Source organism: Lytechinus variegatus, chromosome 7 (genome assembly GCF_018143015.1).
Source record: "Lytechinus variegatus isolate NC3 chromosome 7, Lvar_3.0, whole genome shotgun sequence".
NCBI classification, from domain to species: Eukaryota; Metazoa; Echinodermata; class Echinoidea; order Temnopleuroida; family Toxopneustidae; genus Lytechinus; species Lytechinus variegatus.
In genome coordinates this window covers 32103002-32115463 of record NC_054746.1, presented here as the reverse complement: position 1 = coordinate 32115463, position 12462 = coordinate 32103002, and the positions used below count along the sequence as shown (strand labels likewise).

General features: G+C 36.1%; 1 protein-coding gene across 2 annotated transcripts in view; it reads left to right on the top strand.

The window, feature by feature from the left end:
- LOC121419032 (cofilin-like) overlaps nt 1-11211 on the top strand; it is a 33740-nt gene extending 22529 nt beyond the window's left edge. Inside the window, exons 1-6 of one of the 2 annotated variants that reach the window (XM_041613309.1) lie at nt 1504-1548; nt 3978-4008; nt 4784-4885; nt 7081-7110; nt 8211-8419; nt 8827-11211. In XM_041613309.1, coding sequence (XP_041469243.1) covers nt 4006-4008; nt 4784-4885; nt 7081-7110; nt 8211-8419; nt 8827-8983 — 501 coding nt within the window. In that variant the 5' untranslated portion in view covers nt 1504-1548; nt 3978-4005 and the 3' untranslated portion in view covers nt 8984-11211. Of the gene's footprint in view, nt 1-1503; nt 1549-3977; nt 4009-4783; nt 4886-7080; nt 7111-8210; nt 8420-8826 lie in introns of those variants that run through there. The other variant, XM_041613308.1, reaches the window with a different exon arrangement.
- Nucleotides 11212-12462: the final 1251 nt, after the last annotated feature.

The window sequence follows — 12462 nt, the reverse complement described above, 5'->3', positions numbered from 1 at the left end:
AACTAGCATAATGCTGAAAATTTCATTAAAAATCATATCTAAAATAAGAAAGTTATGACATTTTAAAGTTACGCTTACTTTTCACAAAACAGTTGTATGCACAACTCAGTGACATGCAAATGAGGCAGTCGATGATGTCCCTCACTACTGGGTATTTTGTTTTTATTGTTTGAATTATACAATATTTGATCAATGTGACTGAACCATATGTAGTATTTAAACAATGCTAATTCCATATATTCACAGAGAAATTGATCTTCGTTTTACTTGCCAATGGGGAGAAAAATAGAATATTTCATTTGGTAGTGAAATACAAAAGAAATAGTGGATGACGTCATTTGCATACCAACCAGGATGTGCAAAAACTGTCTTGTGAAATTAAGTGAAACTTTATGATGTCATAACTTTCTAATTCTACATTTGATTTTGATGAAAGTCAGTGTTATGCTTGTTGGAATTTTCTCTTTTTATTCAAATCAACTTTTTGTTAGGGTGAACTTGTCCTCAAGATAAAGGAAGCGTTTACGTGCAGGATTTTTTGTTAGAGAGGGAGAGAGAAAATAGTATATAAATGCATTGCCTAGAAATGAATCTTAAACAGTTCAATAAGTACCAGTTTTATAAAACAAATGTATTTTCTAGTTTGATGTGGTCAATGAAATCTAGAATATTTACCTCTTTGTTGCACTTTGGATATATGATTATTTTATTTATGGCTTAGTGTTTGACAATCATTAAAGAGAAGAAAGAGAAAAAAATAGAACTTATACTATACCCCAATTATTTCAATGAGTGTATTTTTTTTTAATCTGTCACTTAACGTGTGGCCATACCTTGTAAAATTTAACAGATAACAAAGGAGAGCTCATTATTTTGCAAAAAGAGTTGGATTCATTTTTCATCTATTTTTGTATAGTTTGTGTTAATGTATGAAGTTTCAGTGGCTCTACCAGATAATACCAATAAAAAGGTGAAATTCCACTGAAAAGGTGAGTAAAATTGGCAAAAGCAGTGAGATCTATTTTGGTTTGTTTGCAGAAGGGGTTAGATAAATGGTTATTAGAAGATTTGGTTGTTAGACGAACTGATCATTGGACCAATTGGTTGACAGATGAAATGATCATGATGATAATGAGTCAAAATGGCACTTAAATTAATTCTGACATATTGGCCCATTTTTTTCACTGTTCCAGCAGTCGGATCTATTGGAGCATACCTTATTTTTTGTCCTTATACATATATACAAATTTCTAAAGAAAAAAAAATTGTTTTAACCATTTTGTCCACATGTTGTCTACTATACATGTATGTCGTGGGGGCGCATATGCATTGGAAGCAGTAAGATATCCCTATACCAGCATACAAGTATGCATGCTATAGTTTTGGATGTGCCCGCGTTACAATCATGGCGGCGCGGGCGAGCGCTGTATGCGCTATAGCTATGCAGACTAGACATATGCGAAATGCAGCTCGCTAGCGCGCTGGCGACGTACGTGCGTGCGCTCGCCTTCACAATTTTCCTTTTACTTAGCATTTCCGGTACTTACGGTGAGACTGTTAATTTGTTTGTATGAATTATAATGTATTTTGTAAATAGAAAACAAGTTGCCTATGTATTTTATATTTGTCCAAATTTGACTTGAAAATAGCCGTCTTTTTTTATAGCGCGATTGAATTGATTTATTTTACCGTTCATCACGGCAGCCACTGCACTCGACTCCACTAGAATTTTTTCTCTCGCCATAGCAAGCATACATGTAGGTACGGTGGTACGGCCTATTATCGTCTGTGACAACGTCGAGCATGATCGGCTCCTCTGTGTATACAGCATAGTGTACGGGCAGTAGGCGTCCTGATTCTGACACTTCCTCATCTAGACTATAACTTAATAAGTTCTCATGCAGTCAAACTCCACAAGCGGGATAGATCTATACCGTCCGTACATCATGTACATGTAGTACTGAGTAGGCTAGCCACTAACGCTTGAATTTAAGATTAAGAAGACGATTCCATATTTTCATTGCAACCTTTACCCCCCAAAACACTAGACGAGGTGATTCGACCCCCAAATTTTTTCAAAAATAATGAATTTGAACGATTTATCCCTACCCATTTTCCCTGACTGAGTTCGCTCCTGAAATGAATGTCTACCTTTACGGGTGTTCTCTGACTGTGACCCCATGCGTCATGAACGAGTACATGTAGGCCTATACGGTCCTGGTGACATTAGTGGTGTAGTAAACAAGGCAGTGCCGCTTTGTGTACTACTACTAAGCATGTACGCCTTCATATTTACTTTTGTGTCAAAACTTCATTTTATGGCTAGGCCTATTGATTTTATGTGAACAATTTTGGAGGAAGTAATAATTATTTAAAGTCATATAGTCAATGATATGTCCCTACATGTACATTTGAAACTTCTTCTTTGTAGCGATTTTAGATTTTAATGCCTTGTTTTTGTTTAGGACTGTCCGTGGCGAAGTCATAATAGATCTAATGAACTGCAGTTGAAGTTGTATCTGCGAGCCGGAGAACTTGCAAGGAGGAAATGATTAAAAGTATATTTATGGCCTCACTATTACTATTACATGTATCCCAAATATGTAAATTTCCTTAAAATGATACCATAGACCCTAAAGGAATAATTTCAAGGTGAATAATACATGTATGAAATTTGATCAAGATATTCTCTCCAGTCGATAACGTACATGTAGGAGACGTGTTATAACATTTATCCGCGTGTGACGCGTCTCTTGCAAAAAACACAGTTGGTTGCGCCATTGCGGAACTGCTCTGTGCCGACCGGCCGCCGGCGCTGGCGCAGTTAGCTGTCGAGCTACCGTACCGTATACCTTATACGTGCTTGCTGTCTTCAACTCATTTGCGTTTGTATATGTGATGGCTCTCGCAGATCTCTAGCATAAATATTTAAAAAAATAACTTGGAAGGCCGAGAAGAATAGCAGGATTGATGCATGATTGTTCTGTGGAATGAGTGGAAATGATCCAAAGGATAAAATGGAGTCAAAAGGAAAGAAGAAAAAGAAGATGCATCGTAAGAAATATAAAGCCACCGCAATACGGTATACGTAAACATGCAATAGTGACAAACTTGAAAGCTGCGCGCTAGCTGTGTTGTGTTGTGTGAATTGTATAGGCGTGCAGATCTGAGCTAGCCGCCGGATCTACTTTCCAGCTACTCACTTGATCGAACATCATAAAATAAATGAGAAATAGTGAAAATATTCAACAACTCAATGTTTGCAATCTTACTTCATGATTTAAGAGTTCATGATAGTTATTCATACTATTTTTCATACAGGGAAAGTAAAGATTTGTACATATGATTCCCCTTTGTTTGATTTGAGTTGCTTTTAAAAAATTGTTTAATCATCTCTCTCTCTCTCTGCATAGCATTTTGTATTACATCCGTGCACCTCTTAAATACTAAATTCAAGGCCATGACGTCACACTCAGAGTAATTTTCTGTACACTCGTCTCTCTGGCTCTGACAGGTGGCTAATTCCGTAGACTTTCAAAGCAAAATATCGAGAAAGCAGAGGATTTTTGTGACATGTTATCTGTTTTAACAAGTGAATTATTGTGTGTGGAACCCATATTTATGAAAACTCACCCCCTAAATTCAGCTTTAAGCCAAATTGTTGCAGGCGTGTGTGGCCAGTGCATAGTGATTAATTGGTATTATGTGCTCCCCAGAATCCAGATGAAAAATAGGAAATTTGAAATTTTTTCTTGGAGCATTTGTCCAAGGTTAAACTGAGCAGGAAGGACATCAAGTCTTCTATTTTCAGATCTAGATCTAGGCCTACCTCAAGTGATGTTCATGTAGGCTCCACCTCACTACTGCTACACCTACCCGATCATCACTTTAGCCTACTGTAGGCTTAGACCTAGATCTACATGCAGATGTAGATCTGTGTTGTAATTCTTTTCTCTGTCATTTTGTTTCATACACAGAAACCAGTAACAACCCCCAAATTCCATCATGGTGAGTTGACTTTCCTTTCATATATACATGTATGTTTGTAAATGACACCTTGGTAATATTCATGCCACATGCTACAATCATTTACCTGGGAAATAATGTTTTTGTCTCGCCCACCAGAGGTGAAGGCGAGACTTAGGGATCCAAATGTCGTCCGTCCGTATTCAACCTTTTTCTAACATGATTCTGCAGCAACGTCTTTCCATGTTTCATGTTTGTGATTTGAAACATAATTACTTTTACTGATGACTTAATGCAATTGTGATTCTGCAGAATTGTCTTCTGAATCATGTTTTAAATCACGATTCTAGGGTAAAAAAGTCATGCGTAAACGCACCCAATAGTTTTATGTCATGAAAGAAAAATATTTGAAGACTTGAAAAACTCATTTTATTTATTGGAGTACATGGAAGAGTAGTCCTTGTTTTACTTCACTGTGACATCAGCTATGCAGCCAAATTGAGTTTATAACTTGTAACAATTCTTAACTTTCTTATTGCTTGTCCGATATTTTTCAAATTTTCATCTATCAACTTGTCTGATTTGTCTTTTTCTTCTAAAACCAACTTTTTATTTGGGTTGAATTCCCCTTTAAAGAACCAGGTCAATTTGAAGAAAGACATTTTTTTAATGCAGGACGTAAGGGGTTTTAAGTCCTCCTCCCACATGATGTATTTTTTGTGAACTAGTTTTCATCAGAAGTTTGGGTTAATGTTTTTATTTTTTAGAATTATATTGAAAATGGCTGATTGGTATTGAATGTATGTTTTACTTGCAGTCCTCTGGAATGACAGCTGATCCCTCTATAATTAAGAATGCCAAGGAATTTCTAGAGAAAGGTGCCCAGTACATAGTTATTGAATTAGTAGAAAAAGAAGATGTAAGTACCGGTACATGTACATAATTTTCATACTATTACCATCATAACTCTGTAAGTATATTGGTCCAGTCAGACCGCATGTCCTTATGCTAATGAGCGAAAAGGCCAGATTCATCCAAATCATCTCGTTGCTGAATCCTTGCAAAATCTTGTGATTTGTGAGATTTTGTTTCTCTAAGAATTTACCCGTTTTAACGTCTAGTTAAATAGAATATCATCGCACCATCAGATAGAGTAAAATGTTATTCTTTCATATTGTTAATTTAATTTGCTTACAATATTTTGATAAATAAGTAAATTCCTAGCCTGAAAATGTGCCTCAAAATTGAATTTTCTTCCTCTGTTTTCTTTTGCAAATTGTGCAAAACTTTATTTTGAGCCTCAATGATATATATATATCACCATAAAGCTGAACTTCTGTACTTTCTCACAATGCCACTCTTGATATGCGGCACCTTTTAATCAGGTCAAGATCACACTTTTCCCACCAAGGTACAAAACAAGATTTCTGAAATTTTGTACTTACATGAAATCCAGAGTTCTGATTGACACTGGATAAGGTTCACAGAACAACAGGCGTGGGGAATTTAAGGAGATTACCACATGGGAAGTGTGTCCTTCGGGGGGGGGGGCACTCAAATTATTTTTTGATGGGGGCGTGCCTCACAAAACTCTGAAATGGGGGTCTAAGGAACTGACTAAAAGGGTAAAATACGGGTCTTGGGAACTAAATATATACCGAGCGGTGTGAAGGGTCTACGGAACAGGATCGCGGCACTGCAAATACGTTGCACCATAGCGCTGTGCATGCACTCGCCATGCGTAAAGCGGCTACTAGTTATTATGTAGGGAGTTGCAAAGACATACGTGCATCTCTCGCATGCGGTGCTCGCGCTGGACTCTTTTGGTTGGGCTGGAGAACAGATGTCTCGTAACGGGGGTCTTGCGAGCGGGGCTGGGCGGCTTCTGAGCTGAACTTTTGTCATTCGGAGTATCTAGAGAACTGAAAATTGGGTCTGAAAAATGGGGTCATCAAAGCGGCACGTCCCCGTACCACCAATATATGTGAGTGCCCCCTCCGGGGTCCTTCCCATGAAGTCAGGCACTGGAACAGTTGAAATTTGCCAGTGTGTGGTCTCTTTGACCAATCAGACTGCAGTATTCTTGTCTTCAAGCTGCTTTTTGTACTTGGACAATGAAAAGTGTGATCTTGACCCGATTAAAGCAATTCTTATTTTGAAACCTCTACCATTTTAAAGCATACATATTCAGCTTATGATCTAAAAATCTTTTGGGCCCAAACAAATATAAAGTGTGAAAATAGCAGCTTTTCTCAGGTGAAAATAGTGTAGCATATTTTAGATCAAAATTTTAACCTCCATGTATATTACAAAATCTTTGAATAAATTCAGACACATGACCTGAAAGAATGACTCTTCTTTACAATAATACCAAAATCATGAAATTCGATGCACAATTAGAGCAGCAATGACTGAATGAAAAGAGGTGTTTTGGTTCGCATCAAGCTCATTAAATATGCAAAACCTCTCAAGTCATGAATATCACTTGGATGAAAGAAGCCACTTTTTTGGGACCTGCCTACTGACTGGGCCTAGTTCATAAAACTTCGACATAAGAGTCGTCAAGTATTTTATCACTGTATGAATGTTTTTTTGTGAATGATTATTTTATAGTAGATTTCAGAGTCAGCACTGCTGCTATATTGAATCGCGTGATGCAGGTGAGACCGCCAGAGGCATTCCACTGGTTTGTGATTAAGGTATCAAATAGAACAGCATATGTTGAACTTTTTAGGCATGCGATTTTCTTTTTGAAATTCAGATACCCTCCGGCAAATGAGTTTTTGGTATGATCATTCAAATTGTTTTTACTCACTCATGCGTGAATGAGGAATAATTTAAGTAATATCGATGAAAGAGGAGATTCTAAGCTTTTACATAGGTAGGTCATTTGTCTATTGTATTTGTGATAAAATTATAAATCATCGCTTAATCTCGGTTTCGTTTTTTCTGGGATGCACTGTAATGCAGACAATATTGCCACTGGTGTTTTACTAGTTTGTTTGCTTTTTTATTTGTTCATTGATGATTTACTTTTAATGTAAATTTATTAGTCTTAGATCAAGAAGCAATGTTCAATTTTTAATTAAGGGATTTTGTGTTTTTCTTCTACAGGATGGTCAAAAGAAAAGGAGTAAAGAATATGTAAGTACTCCCTTTTCAGAGGCATTCATGTACACCTTGGTACCCATGTCACTTTAAGTTGATTGTGTGGTCAGTTTGGGCCTTCAATTTCAAGATAATTAACATTATGTAATTGATTACATTTCTTAGTTATATTAATTGAAATTTTGAAAGGAAATTAATTGTTAATTAAAAATTGTAATAGACTTCAATTAATGTCAATTACTTTTAATTACTTTCAATCACTTTACAATAAACTTAATATATTATATATTTAATTCACTCTAGATTGATTATTTCTCTTTTCCCCTAGCTATTAACTATATTACTCTCTTGCATTAAACTGCATTCTTTCCATAGGAATTAGAATACTACATTCTTTGTTAGCCTTGTTCTTGTAACCCTATCTACGCCGGGGGGGGGGGGGGGGCTAGGGTTAAAACACAGAAAATGCCTTTTTCTTTATCCATCTGGTAGAGTTGCATGAGGTTCACCACACTTCCACACAGAATTTTGAAATTTTGACTAGAAAATAATTTATGCAAAATTTATTTTCATAAATCACAAAAAAATTCTTTTCTCCTTTGTTGATCAATATTTATTTTTTTTTTTTTATATGATAGCTCCAGGTGGGGATACAAAATTCCTACACAGAAATTTGAAACTCATTGAATATGCTAATTTATGCATATTTTTTCAAAACTCACAACACTCACAAATTTTTTTTGACTGATTTTGATTTTTGGGGGTTCCATCTGAGAGCTACATAAGGTTCACCGAGTTTCTACACAGAATTTAGACATTTTGACCACAAAATTATTTATGCTGATTTTATACGAAATTCGTAAATCACAATAAAATGCTTCTCTATTATTTCATCATCAATTTCAATTCTGTTTCCTCAATTTATGTCCCCAATATAATTCACTACAGTGTCAACTGGGCTAAAATTAAAAATTGTGTTAAATTTTGTTGCAAGATGCCGGATGAGCTCCACATCATTGATGTGCTAGTTTTTAGTCAGACTGAAATGTTAATAGTGCAATAACACCCTTGCCAAGTGAATTGCGAACAGAGGGCTGTGTTTGGAATTGATATTTTTACTCTTTCATGTATTATAGGTCTGGAGAGATATAACAGATGGATCAAGAAGCCAAAGAATAGTTGGGAAAACCCATGATCTTGTAGAGAGGGATGAAGTCAAACCAAATTTTGACGAATTCCGTGACACTTACTTCAACGATGATCGTGCTTGTTTAGCATACTATGATTTCACTTTAATAAAACCACTTGTGGGGTCTAAAGCTTACAAGATCGGCGCATTCAAATGGTAAGTTGCTTTTCTTGTTATTCAAGGCAATTCTTGAATTCTGGAGAAAGAGAGCTGAGAGTAGTATTTTTGTGGGCCACCAATACTACATGTACCTATAGCAACCCAACAGTCAACTAAATATCATATAGTTTGCCTGACTGGCAACCAAAGAAAAATAGTTAAGTAAGAGCCCTGATTTAAATTTAATATTCAAGTAGCCTTTCATTCCTGAGAATTGATCCATCATGCTTTTCTTTTAAGAAATGAAAGATTTCCACACATTTTTGGATTGTTTATTCTTGCATAAATCAGTTTGCCAATTTAGCTTCGCAGGAGGTATTGACAGAACAGTGATTTGCCTTTGTTCAGGTTTCTCTCACATGTACTTAATTGTGTATTGTTTGCATGTCATTGTGCTTTTTCAGGTGTCCAGACACTCTGCCAGTTGGCAAGAAGATGGTCTTTGGATCCAGTGTAGAAAAACTTAAGAAAGATTGTGATGTGGCTGCATATACACTTCCTGGTACTGACCCAGATGAATTGGTGTTTGAGAACGTACTGAAGGAAATGCATGGCAAGTAAAGACACAGGCCCTAGAACTGATTCCAGCCTAATCTCAAAAGCAAAGAGGGTTAATTATTTTTTTAATTTCAATTCCAAAACATCTAATAGAAAGGCATATGCATATGTGCAGTACTGCATACAACATGAATATGGTGTGATTATGAATAGAACATGTTTAATATCTGTTCATCTACAAATGGCCCTTAGTAATAATTAGTGAGAGGTAGCTCTGTTTACTATTATTGTAACTTGTATAGAGGTTAAGGTCCGATTTCAAAAGTGTAACATGTGATATCTCCTTAAAAAGTTCACCAAATTCTGTATGAGGGTACAAGGTTTGTCATAAAGCTCCTGCCCTGCACCAGCTATGTAGCTGCTCTGCAGAAACATGGAGAATTGGTGCCACTATTTTTCTGTTTTATATCTTTACATTTGACATAATTCGTGATTGAAGAGATACTTTATTGGGGCCGGAGAATCAACCATGTCAATAGGTGATTTCAGGTTAGGTGTTGACCTTTTGGTTTACTTCATTCAGTCCACCACCATATGATGCTGTTGCTGGGAAGTATCTCACTCGGTGTTGAGATATCAATGATGTGATTGGGATCATTCTATAACCTCACATGTGGTGTTCAGACACTGAACTTGAAATCACCCTTTGTGTTGATGCTAGATTTTGAATTAATTTTCAATGGAACACATCCATGTTACATGACAATCACAATTTCTGTATTCTTGGTGGGATGGGGGGGGGGGGGTTAGAGACAGTCCAGAGTTATCATTACAGGATGGTAACTTGGAGAATTGTTAATGACGTGTAGCTCAGGTCACAATACAAATCCATGCGAAAATAAATGCATTTTATTGTCCAGTTTGTTCACATCATTCAGTTGAAATACTGTCATTTCTGGAAACAGAAAGGAACAGAGCTCTATTAGGCAATGAATTATGTGCTCATGTGTGCACAGCAAATTGACTAGTATGGAGGTATTCCAGCATGTCTGCCATGGATTTTTATTGTTTTCCTTCAGCTTAAAAGCAAAAACAAAAGCTCTATTGCTTATTGTATGAGAGGATGGTTTGATGAAACTTTGAGTCATTGAAGTTGTGGAGTAGACAGTTGTATAAAGTTTTGGGGATGGCTTTTTTTTTATATATGTATAAACCCATTAAGGTTGTTGCAGTACTTCAAGAGTGTTTCATAAAACTAAAAAATAAGCTTTTTTTCCCACTACAATTGAGCTATTTTATCAAGAAATAAATGCCTCATGCTACCAACCACTGATTATCAATTGAGCGGGTCTTTGACCGGTTTTCTTACGGTTAGGGGGTGTCAAAAGAATTTGAACTAATCATGAATCCTAGCACTGCATTAGTGTATAAAAAAGTTTTCATATGATAATGACTTGAGGAATCTGAGATAATTATGATCATTCCGGGAAAGTTGATGTTGGTTTTAGTCTTTACCTGTAAGGAGACTGTAAGGTGTAGTTATGTAAATATATCTTTTGTTTAAAGAATGATTGATATATGAACTATTTCTATGTATGATAATTCATCATGATATTGATATTTACAAAGCTTGATCTTTTGCACTTCTAATATATTAATTCTATATTTTATGGTATACATATCAAAATCCTTTTTTTTATAGAAACATCACAGAATTTTCCTCCTCTTCAAGTTTAAGTTGAAAAGTTCCAATAAAAAAAATGAAATCGGCCAAAGGAGTTTTGGTGATTAGGGTTGTGGTTATATATATTCATATTTAGAATTTTTATATTATTCATTCATACAAAATAGCTCTGTTTTAGAAACCTATTTGAAATGCGTTTTTGTTGCAGCTGGAGAACTGTTGGATAATAAGCGTTCTCATATCCAACAGTGGTTTCCTAATGTTGATGCGTTAAAAACAACAATACATGATATGTCCTTCATTTTGTCCAGCAAGATGAATAAAGTGTTCATAAGAAATGGCTTATGTGTTATGCAGTATTTAAATCGTAGTTAAAGATGTAACAGAATCGATTGAAAATAAGGAGCCTAATTAATTTACATGTCTTTGATATTGCTTTTAAGTTAATTAATGGTGAAGAAAATGTGTACATTATGTACATGTATTCATGATAAATGACCAAGAGATTTCCCTGTTATTCCACTTTTCAATGTTTATCATCTTTAATTGATTTTGTATGTACCATTAGCAAGAGGAATAGTAAAATTAAACTTTAAGTTTAACTCCATCATTTTTGCATCAAATCATTATGTGAGTGTGGATGTAGGTGTTCAGCATGTTCCGATACTCGTTACAGTGTTAAGAATTGCCAGTGTGAAAAAAATGAAAGATGTACATTAGGTGCTTCCAGACAGACTTGAAGTTCTAGAAGACCAGGTATTCTCTTTTATAAATTTCCTGATAAAAAAAAATTATTGTAATATTCCCCCCAAAAACAAGTGCTCAAATTGTAAGTAGATACTTGTCAAAATCAGAAGAACCTTTGTTAGGATTTTGCAAATTAATTGGTGTTCTCTTTAGTATGAAAACAATTATGAGAACTTTCCCATCGAGCAAGTTCCAGAGAAAGCTTGTCACTTGGTTTGTTTGGCTGAGCTAGAGATTTCGAACTATTGTACATGCTTGGGTATTCTGAGGCCTGAACATTTTCTGGTATATTATCTGGTATTGTGGTGATCGAGTCTGTTTGAAAGAACCTTACGATAAAGAAAGGGGATATCCCCCTCTTTTGTCTCGCCCACCAGAGGTGAAGGCGAGACTTAGGGATCCAAATGTCGGTCGTCCGTCCGTCACAAATCTAATGATACATAACTCCACAACGGTAAGTCGCTTTTCAACCAAACTTAGATGGTAGATGGACTTAGGGGACCTGCATGTTATGCTTTAGTCAGAGGTCACATGGTAAGGCCAAAGGTCATTTTAAGGTCAACGTTAAAGTTTACATGCAAGACTCTTATGACACCTAACTCCGCAACTGTAAGTCACTTTTCAACCAAACTTGGATGGTAGATTGACTTAATAGGGGACCTGCATCTTATGCTGCCGTTGGAGGTCACGTGGTAAGGTCATTTTCAGGTCAACGTTAAAGTTTACATGAAAGACTCTTATGACACAACTCCGCAACCGTAAGTCACTTTTTAACCAAACTTGGTAGATGGACTTGGGGGACCTGCATATTATGCTGCAGTCGGAGGTCACATGGTAAGGTCATCTTCAGGAAAAAATTAAAGTTTACATGCAAGGCTTTTATGACAAGCGTTGTTCCATCCCAGTCATTTCACAATGAAGTTTCGATACAATTCTGTTGCGTGCCCTCGCAAAATCGCTATTGCCTTGTTTTCTTTCTTTCCCCCTTTTTTCAAAAATAGGTGGGCCATCGTTCCTGACCTTTTTTAAATAATCTCTTACGGGCCTAAGTTGACGTTTACAAAGAGCTGCAAGTGAATAATAAAGAGAAAGATTACACAGAGAGAAGGAA